The 16685-nt window shown below is 44.3% G+C and overlaps 1 protein-coding gene across 2 annotated transcripts in view; it reads right to left on the bottom strand.

The window, feature by feature from the left end:
* Window positions 1–16685, bottom strand: part of SH3BGR (SH3 domain binding glutamate rich protein) — a 55040-nt gene that overhangs the window by 5399 nt on the left and 32956 nt on the right. For both annotated transcript variants that reach the window (XM_047874884.1, XM_047874885.1), the window contains 2 exons: window positions 11636–11710; window positions 10937–11029 (listed from right to left, as the gene is read on the bottom strand). In XM_047874884.1, the coding sequence (XP_047730840.1) occupies window positions 10937–11029; window positions 11636–11710 (168 nt within the window). The remainder of the gene's footprint in view (window positions 1–10936; window positions 11030–11635; window positions 11711–16685) is intronic.

The following is a 16685-nucleotide window of genomic DNA, read 5'->3' as shown; positions in this document are numbered from 1 at the left end:
TTTGTGGGTTCAAGCCCCACCTCAGGCTCCATGCTGATGACGCGGAGCCTGCTTGGGATTCTCTGTTTCCATCTCTCTCTGTGTCCCTCCCCTGCTCGCATTCGGGCGTGCACGCTCTCTCTCTCTCCTTCAAAATAAACAAATAAACTTAAAAAAAAAAAACAAAAAACAGTTGGAGCTCTTGCAATTGGCCTCCCTTTGCAAACACATCAGGTTACCTAGAACTTAGGTTCTAATCCAGAGGTTCTCAGACGTGATGGGGCATCAGAAACACCTGAAGAGCTTGCCGAACCACAGTTTCCTGGGCTGCGCTTCAGGGTTTCTGATTCGGTGGATCTGGGACAAGGCCTGAAAGTGTGTGTCCGTACAGATTCCCAGGTGAGGCTGCGGCTGCTGCCCTGGAACCCCACTTTGAGAACCTCTGCTGCAGTCTACCTCGTCTCCCTTAAATCACGCTGGTTGATAACCAGAGCACGGGGGGCACTCACAAGCAGTACGTTTGCCATCGGCACCCACTGCAGTCTTCACTCTCCAGGATGGGTTATGTTGACATACTTGTGTATGCAAGTTAGAGCCGTTCTGTAATTCCACAATTTCAATAAACACCATGGAAATCAATGAAATAGGAGTACGGAAGGATGTTTTTCCTTATGTGAACTTAATGGAATGCTTTGGAAAGACCCTGTACATGTAAGTCACCTTAAAACCTGTCATCGGGGTGCCTGGGTGGCTCTGTGGGTTAAGCATCCGACTTCGGCTCAGGTCACGATCTCATGGTCTGTGGGTTCAAGCCCCCTGTCAGGCTCTGTGCTGACAGCTGGGAGCCTGGAGCCTGCTCCGGATTCTGTGTCTCCCTCTCTCTCTGCCCCTCCCCTGCTGGCTCTCTCCTACGTGTGCTCTCCTTCTCTCAAAAATGAACATTAAAAAATTAAAAAAAATAAAAAAAGTAATTCTTCCCAAATCAATAAGGCTCTCCCTGGGTAGGTTCCCACTAGAAATCCCCGGACCATGTTATGGTTTCCTAAGGTCACATACCTTCCAGACACTCAGCGATGCGCTGCATGCTTAAGCTTCCCGGTTTCCACGAAACGTAGCCGTAGCACAATGTCTAACGTGGACTCAATATTATGTGCTGCCCTGACATCCGGTAAAATCTGGACAGCCGGAAATGGCCTACACACTGGCCTAAGCTCCCACAAAGGAGGCCTCCTAGCCAAGCAGCCGGCTTCGTCAAGGACCCGGGCACAGTGCCTGCCCGTCCCCTGCGATGAGTCAAACAAGCGAATCCAAACAAGTGAACCAGGACATGCTTCGCTGTCTTGAATCCACAAAGCCCGCCTCCCACGCCCCGATTGTTCACACTGTCCCAGTGCAGCTCCCTGTGTCCCTGCACTGTACTGACGTCTTATTGATGTCTTCATCCCTTGGGCTTTGAGAAGAGGTGACTAGTCATCTGCTGGCAGTCTCATCTGCCCGCTGTCACGCGGCAGGCATCAGCCATCCCCGTGGCCACCGGAAGGGAATCCTTCCCTCACCAACCGGGTCAAAACAGCACTGCCAAGCACGTGCAAGCTGCATGAAGTGTGCACACTATGCAATAAGGAGTAAAGGCAGAGTGGAAGAAGGACCCGGTCCAGCCTGGCCTGACTCTGCAGACACAAGGCTCGGAAAAGGTCCGCAGCCACGCCCATTTCTCTAGCCACGCCCCATTTCTCTAGCCACGCCCCATTCCTCTAGCCACGCCCTATTCCTCTAGCCACGCCTCTTGGATACATTCACCTCCCACTTGTATTTCCCTTCTCAGCAGCCTAAGGGAGGCTGTTCTGGGATGCAGGCTGCCTCGGCTTTTTCACGTCATGAAGAACAAGGAGAACGTGGCTAAGGCTGCGATTCTCTGACCTAAGAGATGTTTTCATTAGGCACCACCGTTAATTACGCTACTGTACCTCTTCCGTTGCTGCCTCTCCCTTTTCTTCCTTAGGTCCATAAATAGAAAATAAAGGAAAAAATACGAATTCACATAAATTTTAAGTTGAATCTAAAAATGAAGCCAACTATGACAAAAGTACATTCCATTGAAATGAAAGACAGTAATTTGTTGATAAAATATATAAATAGCCAAGACATGATAACTAAGCAATGCCTAATTATTTCATGCGTTATATTTCAAGCCCTTAGAATATTATGAGATTAGAGACGTTTTTCCACCACTCTTACTCCTGAAAAGATATAATTAATTAGTAATACTGCCTAGGGGCACCTGGGTAGCTTAGTCGGTTGGGTGTCTGACTTCAGCTTAGGTCATGATCTCACAGTTCGTGGGTTCCGGCCCCACGTGGGGCTCTGTGCTGACAGCTCAGAGCCTGGACCCTACTTCGGATTCTGTGTCTCCCTCTCTCTGTGCCTCTCCCCCATTCACACTCTCTCTGTGCCTCTCCCCCATTCACGCTCTCTCTCTCTCTGTCTCAAAAAAAAATAAACATTAAAAAAATTTTTAATAGTGCCTAATTATATAATTTTTGTCTGTATTCAAAGAATATTGCAGATCTCTATCACTACCCAGGAAAATTCAGACCATACACGTAAGCAATTAGAAAATCTAAACAAAATTATGTCTTTTCTGACTTTATGTGCCTATAAGTATGCCTTTACTTCAGCTTTGAAACGGCAAATAAAGGTAGGTCATCAAAAGCTTTTCTTCCATCAAAACAAAATACTAACATTGCTGAACCATTTAGTAGTTAAACACTGATTTCTGGTTAAAGAAAGAAATTTACAAGGTAAGAGAGGGTGAGGCCATGCCAAGTTCACACAGGTGTCTACTCTGCCCACTGGAATTTCTACGTCCCTAAAGCTGTAGGACCAGGCTGTATCTCCTAAAAGGGCAAAGAAGGAAGAGTTTTTCCATCCCTTTCCCAAAATGGCCCTATGAGAAGCCTTTGTGAGGCCAGTGTACTACCATTACTTTAATTAACCGAAGGGAACAGTGCCTAAAAGTTCCTAATGCCTTACAACTCAGGCAGTGAGCTCACAGAATCTTGGACTGGGGACATGAAAGCAATCTGTATTCCCAAAGCCTCACACTCAATCCCTCCTTTGGACAGGTGAGGACACTGAGGCCACAGAGTTAAGTAATTTGCCAAAGATTAGAGGACAAGTAAGCACCACAGTCGGGATGGACTTCGAGGTTCCTGGTTCCTGATTCAACGCCCTTCCCACTCCACATGCTATGTCTCAAGACCAGTAACAGAAAAAGCAAAATCGTACAAGGCGGGTGATGAGGGCCCATCACACGGCCACATCCCTCGGTCCAGCTCCATGTTCTTGGTCGGTTCTGGAATAATACTCTCAGATTCCTGAGGTTGGCAGAGAAAACACAGAACCTGAAAGGCTGCTCGAGCTGGCCAGGCTGAGTCAGCCTCAGAGATTTTCCCAATACTGGGAGTCTCCAAACTCACCCTTACATTAAACACCACTGGCGACACGCCAAGTCTTAGCGCTAAAACAATGTCCAAGAAAAGAGAGACCCACACTCGGTGCAGAATTCGGGTGTTGGTTCCTCAGCAATGTGCTGACTGTACCTCTCTAGTATCGCCCAGTTATGCCCAGGCCTGTCCCTCGTCTGCCACGACCCCCAACTTCTCTCACCCGGGTCACGGCGCCTCTGGTCTTCCTTATCGCCGACCTGCTCTCCACACTGTGGCCAGGGATGTTGTTCTAAAAGACAACACCTTGATGCGCCTGGTGGGGCTCAGTCAGTTAATCATCAGACTTCGGCTCAGGTCGTGATCTCACGGTTCGTGGGTTTGAGCCCCACATCGGGCTCTGTGCTGACAGCTCAGAGCCTGGAGCCTGCTTGGGATTCTGTGTCTCCCTCTCTCTCTCTGCCCCTCCCCCTCTCATGCTCTGTCTCTCTGTTTCTCTCAAACATAAATAAACATTAAAAATCATAATAATGAAAAATAAAATACAACACCCTGCCATGCTTTCCTCATGTTGATCACGTCCATCTTTTCATGGAACTTCCAACCATTATTCTTAGAATGGCTGAAAGGCCATCACAATCCAGACCCTGCTTCCCCCACTCCCACCTCGTCCCTCCCCACCCTTTATTTCAACCTTATGGACCATATGCAACTTTCTCACATTGGCCACACCCTCCAGGACATGACTTAAAATGACCTTCCTGACCCATAAGGCTGAGTTACGGGACCCCCTTATCTGCTCCCGCGACTATCACTTTTCTCTCTGACTGGTCTGCATTCTTCTTTTTTTTTTTTTTTTTTTTTTTTTTAATTTTTTTTTTTTCAACATTTATTTATTTTTGGGACAGAGAGAGACAGAGCATGAACGGGGGAGGGGCAGAGAGAGAGGGAGACACAGAATCGGAAACAGGCTCCAGGCTCCGAGCCATCAGCCCAGAGCCTGACGCGGGGCTCGAACTCACGGGCCGCGAGATCGTGACCTGGCTGAAGTCGGACGCTTAACCGACTGCGCCACCCAGGCGCCCCTGGTCTGCATTCTTCTTGAGGCACGACCTGCATCTTTACTCATTTTTGGATCTCCAGGATCCAGCCGCTGTCTGGAACCGAGGTGTAGAGCTCAATAAAATGTGCTAAGTGACCAGATCCATGAACGTATACTCTGCTAGTAACTGGATTCTCTTCATATCCGCATGAGATCAAATAAAAATACGCAACACTGAATTATCAGCTACACAGAGTTTCACCTTTTTCTAAATTCAATTCTTTACATGAACTGTATCCAGCCAAAACAAACACATTAACAAGATGTGCACTGTGAAAAATGAGGGTACCCTTACAGTGAGGCTGGGGGACTGGAGAGGGTCCCACAGGAATTAAGTACCTGTCTCAACTTTTACAGGTCAGCTAGGAGCAGTTACCGAGGGACCTAGGACTCTCTATCGATATCTGAATTGACCTGAATTTCTTGAAAGAGACATTAAATGGGTTAAGCAATTGCCCAGAGAATTTACAGAAATACTTAGATGCAAAAAACTCAAGTATACTTTGAAGAACCCCAGCTGTTACCATCACTGGCTCTAGCGGAACATAAGCTCTGTGGGAACAGGGACTTTGTCATTTTCATTGCTCTGTCCCCAGTCCCCAGGATTCTGCCTGGCATGTGGCAGTATTCAATCTGTCAATAAAATGTTGAGTGGGTGAATTTATATTTCCTAGTTCTGCCTCAAATCCCCTGGAGGGGCGGGAGATCTATGATTTCCTTTTGAAGTTTATTTATTTTGAGAGAGAGAGAGAGAGCACAAGCAGGGGAAGGGCAGAGAGGGAGGGAGAGAGAATCCCAAGGAGGCTCCATGCTGCCAGCATAGAGCCCAACGCAGGGCTCGATCCCACGAACCATGAGATCATGACCTGAGCCGAGGTCAAGAGTCAGACGTTCATCAACTAATGAGGATGTAACATTTAAATAGAACTTACATTTGCATCCTTAGTTCACAGAATTATAAAAGATGAGAATTAGGCAGATATTGAAAATCATCTATATACAATGCTTGAACAGACGTTTACTACTGGCAAATAATTACACTGGCAAAAAGGGTTTTTTTAAGATCATTGTAATCGCACGGTCAACTGAGCTAAGCTCTTGCAAATCATAGGACAGGCTATGCACCATTCACCTGATGAAGCGACAGCTTGAAATCACTGTCCCTTGCTGTTCCTGTAAGAAAGCTAGTGAGGGGAAGCCTCAGAAGTGGGGAGCCTTAGAACCTTCACCAGCAGCTATTTTTGCCAGGACTTGGCCAGCAAGGCGGGCTGCAGAGGCAGCAAGTAGCCAGGACCAAGGACAGGTGTCGGCCGTGGTGAGTGTCAGGCAGTGGCCAGTCAGGGCAGGTGGCTGGTGTGGAAGGAAGCCCGAGGGCCAGCCCAGGGTGACCTGAGGCGGGCAGGTGGCCTCAGAGCGGCTGGAAATCTCAGGGACAAGGGCAGAGTTCTCTCGATCTTCAGGCACGACAGGGACCCAGCCTGAGATTCCCCAGCTCCTCACGGACCTAAACCAATGTCCGCCCTTCACGAAAGCAACTTTCCTCAGGGCCGGTTCTGGAGGAAGCTGGGAGGGCCTAATCACGTAGCCAGTCAAGCTAAGGTCTTACAAGGTTTGGGAGAGGACCGCTGAGTTGGCAAAGAACACAATTTAAAATAATTTTACCTCAAGGGAAACCAAAGGCCAAGGTGAACATTTGCAGGCTCCCATAAAGTTCTCACGATGCCCCGGGGCCGCAGCCCCCTCTTCATAGTGTGCCCTCAGGCTTTCCTCCCTTCCTCCTCAGGTACCATTCACAAGCCTCCCCTCCCCTCCCTATCCCCTCATCCCTCCCGGGTCGGCAGGGAAGGGGACCACAAAGTCCCCTCTCCACCGGGGGTCTGAAGCAGCAGGTAAGATCTTCTTAGGCATAAATGAATGGTGTTTCCAGTGTTCACCGCCTCCCAAATGCCCCCCAGCCTGTCAGCACGTAGGTAACACCCATCTTGGCATCTGGAGCTTAAGAGCCCGGACTCTTGGGTTGGTGGTCAGGGGAGGTCCATCTCATTAAAGGAGGTAATGGTTTCTGTCTCCATTTCTGATTTTTTTTTTTATGTTTATTTATTTTTGAGAGAGACAGAGACAGAGACAGAGACAGAGTGTGAGCAGAGGAGGGGCAGAGAGAGAGGGAGACAGAACCCGAAGCAGGCTCCAGGCTCTGAGCTGTCAGCACGAACCATGAGATCATGACCTGAGCCTAGTTTGAACACTCAACCGACTGAGCCATGCAGGCGCCCCATTTCTGATTTTTTTTAAATCAAGAGTGATATTCTTAGATAAATATTCGTCCCCATTAAAATGGCATCATTTGAGGGGCCCCTGGGTGGCTGAGTTGGCTGAGCGTCTGACTTCAGCTCCAGTCATGATCTTGCAGTTTATGGGTTCGAGCCCCACATCGGGCTCACTGCTGTCAGCACAGAGCCCACTTTGGATCCTCTGTTCCCCTCTCCCTTTCCCTCTGTCCCTTCCCTGTGCTTTCTCAAAAAAAAAAAAAAAATTAAAAATAAAATAAAACAAAACAAAACAAAATGGCGTCATTTGGGTGTTTACGAGTATGTGCCCAGTGAGCATGTGCAACAGTTGAGATCAGGTGAGCAAGCCCACGCCTCAGACACTTCCTCAGCTGGCCTGTCACTCGGTTTACCACTGCCAGTTGCTGACGTCACACGCTTGAAAGCTGCTCGTGGCACACAGATGAGTGGCATTTAACGCACAAATGAAAGGTTTGAAATAGTGGTGCACGCCAAATAAGGTCTGTAGTCTGCTTCACAGAGAGGCGCCAACACCGTGTTCCTGGTGTCGCTATTGTACCGTGGCTATGTGTGACGTCACCAGGGGGCAAAGCCAGGCAGGACACTGAACGAGGTCCCGGTTAAGTCTGTAATTATTTCAGAATAAAAGGTGAAAATATGTGTGCATTCTTTGGTCTAAATAGTGTGGCTGAATGCCAGGGTATGAATTACCGTTGGGTTCTCCCCACCACACAAAACTGGGGGCAGGGAGTCGAGTCTGCCCCTCCCACATTCCAAGGAGACAGCCCCAAACTGGCTGTGGCTCTGGGATCCCAGGGGAGAAATTCTAGGCCTTGCTTTTCAAAACCCTGGGCTAACAGAGGTGATCCCTAAAAAAGGGGGGCTTGGAGCTTGGGTTCAGAGTGGGGTTGACAGAAGCAGGCAGGCTGAAGACAGAGGGACAAGAGGAGGGACACTCTGCACCCAAGACAGCAGCCATCCTGCGTCAGAGGCATGTCTGCCCGCGTCCAGCCGGGGCAGAGGGCCCGACCCAGCCGAGGGGCCAGCACTCAGTAGCTGCTACGGACAGCAGGGAAGCCATGGGCCAGCGTGACCACCACAAAGGACCAGAGCCCTCTCCCCGTCCCACTGTGACTTAGGGGTGACCTAAGTCCCTGCAAAGCCCCTCACCCCAGCTGAAGTTCCTGCCAGCGTTCCAGATGGTTTTCAACAGAGCCAGAGTTTTATCTAAACAAGCACTGGGGGCGCCTGGGTGGCTCAGTGGGTTAAGCGTCCGACTCTTCATTCTGGCTCAGGTCATGATCCTTAGGGTTGTGAGATTGAGCCCCCTCTGTCGGGCTCTGCACTGAGCATGCAGCCTGCTTGGGATTCCCTCTCCCTCTCTCTCTGCCCCTCCCCTGCTCCTGAAGGTACGCGCTCTCTCTCAAACTAAATAAACATTAAAAAAAAAAGTTAAAAAAGCATTGGCTTTTTCTGAGCTGTAATATCTAAAAGAACCTACTAGATTCATATACTGAAAAAAAAAATTGACAATAAAAATTTCATATATTGAAAAAAAAAAAAGAACCTACTAGAATATGTCTAGTACTTTGAAAATCAATGTTTAAAGGGTAAAACACAACAATCTAATTGGCTTTTCTGTTTGTTACAAATTAGTTTATCCAAGCCTGAGTGCACTTCAGGCAAAAAGATGTTATGTCAAACATCCTGGATGGCCTTCCCAGCTTAACCTTTAAAAACAAACCCCAAAACCACTAAAACAGATGGGAGGTTCTTTAAGTACAAAATACAGGCATTCTAAATATCAGATAGTTTTGTCTCCTTTTTAAATTTCAATCCAGGGGCACCTGGGTGGCTCAGTCAGTTAAGCATCAGACTTCGGCTCAGGTCACGATCTTTCGGTCTGTGAATTCGAGCCCTGCATCGGGCTCTGTGCTGATGGCTCGGAGCCTGGAGCCTGCTTTGGATTCTGTGTCTCCCTCTCTCTCTGACCCTCCCCCGCTCATGCTCTGTTTCTCTCAAAAATATATAAAACATTAGAAAGAATTTTAATTTCAATCCATTTTCTTATATATTCAATCCCAGAGCCAATCACGTTATTGTGTCATTTGTAATGCTTACTGACAAATCATGGGTTCTTTTTTTTTTTTATTTAACTGAATTAAAATGAGTCACACAGCATAGATCGCTTGTCAAATGGGAAAATGTCAGAATCTGTCCTTATGTAGACTAAATGTTATTAAAGAGTTGAAAAGTGAGTTTGATAATTAACGTGACTAATACAATCATCTAAAATTAAAATGTTTTTTACTTAGTGTTTTCTTCATCATAGCACAGGCAAAAATGACAGAAATGATTTTTTTAAATTCCTGTCAGGATTCACAAGATTGCAATTTACTTTGTAAAGGGCTCACAATTAAAAAAAAAAAAAAAAAAAAGAAAAAGAAAAAAGTAATAAAGAGACCTCCCAGGCCAGATGGCTTAGTACCTCACTAAACAGTAGCTGGGAAGCTAAAGCAGACCCATCCTTGGGGCGCCTGGGTGGCTCAATTGGTTAAACATCCGACTTCACTCAGGTCATGATCTCACAGTTCGTGAGTTCAAGCCCCACGTCAGGCTCTGTGCTGACAGCTTGGAGCCTGGAGCCTTGGAGCTTCAGATTCTGTGTCTCTCTCTGTCTCTCAAACATAAATAAACATTAAACAAAAATTTTTTTGTAATTAAAAAAAAAAATAAAGCAGACCCATCCTTGCTGTAGAAACCAGGGTCTGGTTATGAAAATGCTACCTTCCTCTAGGTCCCCAGCAGAAAGGGATTACGGTATAAAGTTTCTTATCTTTGTGTGTCTTACAAGAAGCAAACTGAATTTCCAAGTGTACATCAATAATACTGTAGGAGCGCATTAGGCAATTCCTGTAAAGCCCGAATTATAAAAACACGAATTTTCAAATTTCAAGGTAATGAAATGGTCACTATATATAACTTAACATTTATTATTTCTGAATTATATAGGCTGCTGTCAAACCCCATCTAACTTCTAGGTCAGGATTAAAGGTTTTATCTTTCTTCCAAACAAAAGACTTCAAAGAGTCTTAAGTAATCAACACTTTGAAATAGCAATCTTTAATATGAGGAATTTACTGACCCGGCCCCTCCCAAATTTAAATCCCTTAAGATAACAACAAATTGATGCCCCCCCCCCAACCCAGTCTTCCATAGCCTGCTTCCCTAGTGTCCTTCCTAACCACATTCCATCTGCTGGGAATGGGAGTCCAACACCTCTCTCAGAATCAGTAAGTAGGTAAAAATGCAAACCATCAGTACTCAGTCAACAGTTTTTGTTACAAGCGGCCCAATGCGTTTACACCACTGAGACTCTAGAAGGAGGCCAGCAACCCCCCCAGTCAGCTCCCCGTTCACCGGGGTCTCCCCTTACCTGGGTTCCCAGGTACATTTTCAGAATTCCTTGACTAAGTAGCCCATCTGATCCCCCTTTATCTCTGCTTGGCCATTCTAGAACCACAGTCTCCCCTTCCCTCCCATACACCTCCCTGCCCCGCCCCTTATTCTGTGACCCCCTGACTGAGACCCCCTTTAGAATTAGATCACAGGCCTTGAAGCAGGTCACATTCCCATGACTGCATCAGAACTGGGTGGCCTTCCCTCCCCAAGGCCCCTTCTCTATCCTCAGCTCCTGTTGGCTTCCCACAAAATGCCCCCACCCCCTTACCTCTGTGTCCCTAGTAGGCAGTGCTGTTGGTGGGTGTTTGCTGGGAATCCGCCATTACTCATGACCAAGGAATAAGGTCACTTGTTCTACAGAGAACTTGAACCTAACCCAACCCTAACATCACAACTAAGATAACTGAAGCCTTGTCTAGCCTGTCCCTCCAGGCCTGGGGTCAGGGTCCCTCCCCCACTCCTTTTAGCCCTCTGCCTTGACCACAGTCATTAGCACTTCCTCCTGCTTCCTCCCTGGCTAAACCCTCAGCTCCGGGCTTCCGTGCTCACTTTTGTGTGCCCAGAAAGATTCCTGGCACCCAGGAGGAGCTCAGAAAATGCTTGATGAACCGAATCCAGTGAAATGATGGTGAAAAAAAAAAAAAAAGACAAACACTCACATTCTTCTCTGGAGACTCAGCGAGGTTGCCCGAATCCTCATTGTCCTCTTTTTGTGCCTCATTTTCTCCACTTTCTTCAGCCTTCTCTGTTGCCTGGTCATAAAGCAAACCCATGGTATCACTAACCTTAGATAAGCTTTCAAGGGAAAACCAAGCCGCACATGATTTGGTTTTCTTATTTGGATAATAAGTAAACACAGTATATATACGAAGCAAACACAGACTTCCTATTTATCAGGTCACCTGGCTACTACAATTTAGGATCCGCAACCCGCAATATTGCTCACTGCACCTGCTGTTCTAAGTCAATAGACCTGATTCATATGCCTGGTAGAGTAACAGATTCACTAACGAGGAGCTATAATCCACCCATTTAAGGCTTATGAAGAGAACTCCAAAGGATTCAATGTTTAGGTAGAGTTGTTTTCTGTTGCTTGAGTACAGGCAGGCTTTATAATTTTAGAGAGTAAAAAAGATGATAGAGGGTAAATAGATGATAGATAGATAGATAGATAGATACAGAAAATGAGTAAATGGATGGATGGATGGATGGATGGATGATGGATGATGATAACTGATAGATACATAGATAAATAGATATTCTATCTATGTAGAGGAGAATGACAGAAAAATGAGAACTATGTAGACATTCTGAGCAAGCTGGTCTGAGGGAAGATGGTTCAAGACCCCAACTCTTACCTCTGTGGCGCTCTGCACCTCTCCCACGACATCACCGTTGGGAAGGGAAGATGCTTCCTCCGATGATTTCGTCACCTGTGTCATATAAATTGAGACTGTTTGAGAATTTTCTTGAGGATAATAGCTTGCATTTTAACACCTTTTAACTATTCAAGTTATGTTTGTCTTCAGCCCTCATTTTATCGTTACAACAACACTGTAGCCTGATAAGGAGCATGGTCACTACCATTCACGCTCTAGAGAAAGAAAGTCAAGGCAGAAAGCGTTACATTGCAAGTTCGGGGTGGAGCTAGGTCTACACGTACTAATTTATGTTCTTTGAACTTATCCACAGTTCCCTGTCTTCTAAAAGTTATTTTTCTCATCGCAATAAAAGAATTGTATAACCGTGTGAGGTAGTGGATGTCAACTAAACTTATTGAAGTAATCATTTCACAACATACACACACATCAGATCCTTACGTTGTACACCTGAAACCAATACGATGTTCCATGTAAATTGTATCTCAATAAAACTGGGGGAGAAATCAGTTACTTTCATTACAAAGGCACTTAAACCATAGACACACCCTCCAGTAACATGTTCCTATGATAATCAATACTAAACTGTGATACATACCTAAATCTATCCTAATACATATCTAGAGGCTATTTTTTTTTTTTGGCTGATTGCTATTTTTGTTTTATTTTTGTGTTTTTTAAAACAGACATGGGAACACAGGGTATAACTTGATTGTTTATTTTAATATATCACGGACACTTGTCCAAGTTAATTCAGATGGTTCTAACTTCGTATTTTTAGCATCTGCTGCATGTTACATATATAATCTATCCAAATATTTCCCAGATGATGGTTGTTCAAAATGTTTACATATATTTGTGCTTCTACAAACAACACTATACTAAGCTGAACAGTGGGGTTTTTTTTAGATTTATTTCCAAAATAAGAAATTGTAGCAATTCATATTCCATAGTAAATATATGAATGTCCTCTTTTCCTTTATCATGAAGATAGAGGCCATGAAGGCCAATGAAGATGATCTCTGTTTTTGATCTCTGCCAAAGTGTTAGGGAGAAAATGGAATTTCATTTTTGTTTTCATTTACAGTTTCCTAATTACTAGAAGAGAAAAGCATATTTTTCACAAGTTTTAGCCACTTACTTTTCCTGTTCAGATACTTGCCTTCATATGTTTTGCTCCTTTTTACTTGCGTTGTTTGTCTTGTCAATTTCTAGAGGTTCTTTAGATAATAGAAATATTAGCTCTTTGTCAGGTTACAACTTTTATTTTTAGTCTATAAAGTTTTACAAGTTTGGGGTTTTTTAATTCTTAGCCTTTTATAAAAAATTAAATTTATCTAATTTTTCTTCTCTGAAATGCAGCACTATTATTTTACCTGAGTTATTAACATTTGGAGGCCTAATCCATCTAGAATTTAATTTTGTATATAATGTAAATTAGGGCTCTGTTTTCATCCAGAAAAACAGCAAAATATGTCTGCATTATTTATATACCATCGTTTTCTCATTTAACTAAGATGTTTTTGTCATTTGTTAAGTTTTATGTATATATTTGGATCTGTTAATACACAATTCTATATATGAATATATAGGCATATCCATGAATGTATTTATCAGTTCCCATGCCAATATACTGCTTTTATCAGTGTAGCTTTTAAGATTCAGAAAGGCAAGGTGCTACACAAAGTCTTTGTAAAAATTTTCTTGGCTCTTCTCAGACATTTACTATTCCAATAATTTTTTTTTAATTTTAAGGTCATTTTTCCTAGTGTCAAATTTTTAAAAAAATAAGCTTTTGTCTAAAAGGGCACTACATATTTATTAGTTTAGAAATTTTTCAGTTCTTTTTGTAAAGTCATCCTACCCAGAGACACTGTAGGGCTATTACTTTAGAAGCTGTGGGCGTCCTTCAGAGTAAAATTATGTTCTTTATAACATGAAGCCCTGTATGCTTCTTCATAAATTTATTCCTAAATCGTTCACAGTTTTATCACCACTGTGAAGATTTGATTTTTACACTGTAACTTCCTATCCATTATTGTTGATATAAATGAAAACTCCTACTAATTTTTTTTAATGTTTAATGTTTTTAATGTTTTGAGAGACAGAGAGAGAGACAGAACGTGAGCAGGGGAGGGACAGAGAGGGAGACACAGAATCCGAAGCAGGCTCCAGGCTCGGAGCTGTCAGCACAGAGCCCGATGCGGGGCTCGAACTCACAGATTGCGAGATCATGACCTGGGCTGAAGTCAGACGCTCAACCGACTGAGCCACCCAGGTGCCCTGAAAAAACTCCTAATTTTTTAGTGTTTTCCTTTTATCCAGAAATTTAATAAACTCATATTAATTTTAATAGATTTTATTGGAGTTTCTTGAGATTTGCAGGTGTACGGTTGCATCATATAAAAATAAAGATAATTTTGGGGGCGCCTGGGTGGCTCAGTCAGCTGAGCATCCGATTTCGACTCAGGTCATGATCTCGCAGTTCCATGAGTTGGAGCCCCGCGTCGGGTTCTGTGCTGACAGCTCACCCTGGAGCCTGCTTCCGATTCTGTGTCTCCGGCTGTCTCTGCCCCTCCCCCGCTCACACTCTGTCCCTCTCTCTCTCTCTTTCTCTCTCTCTCAAACATAAATAAACATCAAAAAAATTTAATAAATAAAGATAATTTTTAAATTTCTTACATACTACGTATACAAGACATTTTCTTTCTTTTACATTACTATAATAAATACAGTTTCTAAAACAAAGTTTAATAATAATACAGTGATGACAGGCATGTCTGTTTTGCTTCTAATTGTAAAAGAACTGATTTCAACATTTCATGATTCATTGTGGCACAGTTGCCTTTTGAGAGTTGGTTTTTATCATGGTTAATTAGTGTCTTTCTATTTATATTTTAATCCACTTTAATTTTAACTACGAATATTTGAAGAATTGTATCAACTCTCTTCTTTGTACTCATGGACTCATATAGGCTTTCTCCATTAATCAGTTCTGTGTAATTAATTATGTTAAGAGAATAAATTCTGCTTTGCATTATACATTTGCTAACATTTTTAGACTTTTCCCCTCCGCATTTATACCAGGAATTGATCTACGTATAATGGAAAGTATTCTGAGTAATATGTCAACTGGTGAGGGGTTTTATCTATTTCATTTCTCTGTTAAAATTATAATCAAATTACATTTCTTCAAATCACATATAAATTATATATATGTACCTATACACATGTCCATAGGCACACAGACACATACTTTCTCCTTCTTTTGTATTTATTTTGGTTGTTCTTTTTTTGTTTTTTTTTTTTTAATGTTTATTTATTTTTGAGAGAGAGAGAGACAGAGCATGAGCAGGCGAGGGGCAGAGAGGGGGAGACACAGAATCTGAAGCAGGCTCCAGGCTCTGAGCTGTGAGCACAGAGCCCAACACAGGGCTCGAACCCGCTATGAGATCATCACCAACTGAGCCATCCAGGTGCCCCTGGTTTTTCTTTTTATTGGTTCATACTGCCTACTTTTTAATTTTATTTTCCTGTTGTTACTTTTTTTTTAGAGAGAGAGAGAAGGTGCACACACACACACACACACACACACACACACACACACACACGAGAAAGGGAGGGGCAGAGAGAGGGAGAGAGAATCCCAAGCAGGTTCTGTGCTGTCGGTGCAGAGCCTGACTCAGGGCTCCATCTCACAAACTGAGATCATGAGCTGAGCCGAAATCAAAAGTCAGATGCATAGCTGACCAAGCCACCCAGGCACCCCTCCTGTTGTTAATTTTTAAATTGAATATTTATTTTACTAAGCTTTTACCCTGGTTTTGTAGAGTGTTTAAAGTTAACAATTTCACTCTGTACAGAGATCTGGCTCTATATTGGGGTTTGGGTATGAAATAATCTCTCTTGCTTATTACTTGATGATCTGTAATATCAGTGCTAAATTTTTTTTTGGATACGGAGTTATTTGAAATGGTATACCGTACGTTTATTTCTTAATTTTTTACAATATTTTTCTTTCAGATTGTGATTCTGTAGTTGGGATAAGAATGCAGTCTGTAAAGGGGCACCTGGGTGGCTCAGTCGGTTAAGTGTCCAACTTCAGCTCAGGTCATGACCTCACAGTTCATGAGTTCCAGCCCGGCATCTGGCTCTGTATGGACAGCTCAGAGCCTGGAGCCTGCTTTGGATTCTGTGTCTCCCTCTCTCTCTGCCTCACCCCTCTCATGCTCTGTCTCTCTCTCTCTCTCTCTCTCTCTCTCTCTCTCAAAAGTAAATATTTAAAAAATTAAAAAATAAATAAAATAAAAAGGGCTTTCCAAAAGCCATGAAAAAAAAAAAGAACGTAGTCTGTAAAATCATCCCCTTTTGAAATTTACAAAGGTTTTCTTTGTGACCCGGTGTATGATAGCTATGGAAATTGTTTTAGGAAGCACAAGGGAAGAATGTATTTTATTAATATCTATCTAACATACTGGTATTGGTGTGGATGTATATCCTATACATGTGTATTAAATGAAGTTTCTAATTATAGTTGTGTGCATGCTTAAAATAGTGTCCGCAGACGGCTCCGCTCCGGGCTCCCGCGCTCAGGGAACCAGGGGCTCCAGCATCTTCACCTGGCCGGCCCTCCCGCGTGCCCTTCACAATTCCTTCTCTTCCATCGGGACTTCTGTTCTTCCTGGAACCCCTGTGTGTTCGCAGGTCGGGCCTCCTGCGTCCGAATTCCAGACTCCTGGCTCCCACGCACGGTGTCTCCTTCACGGTTCTATTTCCTGCTCCGTGTATTTCCCCCTGCGGAGCCCCTGGACCACCATCGGGCCTCCCCTGCGTCCACGCTGTCGTTCACCTTGCAGTGTCAGGTCAGGAAGTCCCAGAACACGTGCTTGTGCCGCAGACTCGGGCCTCTCACGGCTCCCCGCCCCCGAGGTTTCTCCGCGTCTCCTTCGGTGGAAGGCGCCCCAGTCACCTGGTCTCCTGCTCTTCCTCCCGCAGGTCACCGGGAAATGCCTCGCTGGCTGAGATATTG

The sequence above is a fragment of the Prionailurus viverrinus genome, chromosome C2 (genome assembly GCF_022837055.1).
Source record: "Prionailurus viverrinus isolate Anna chromosome C2, UM_Priviv_1.0, whole genome shotgun sequence".
In the NCBI taxonomy this organism is placed as follows: domain Eukaryota; kingdom Metazoa; phylum Chordata; class Mammalia; order Carnivora; family Felidae; genus Prionailurus; species Prionailurus viverrinus.
This window is presented reverse-complemented; position numbering and strand designations above follow the sequence as displayed.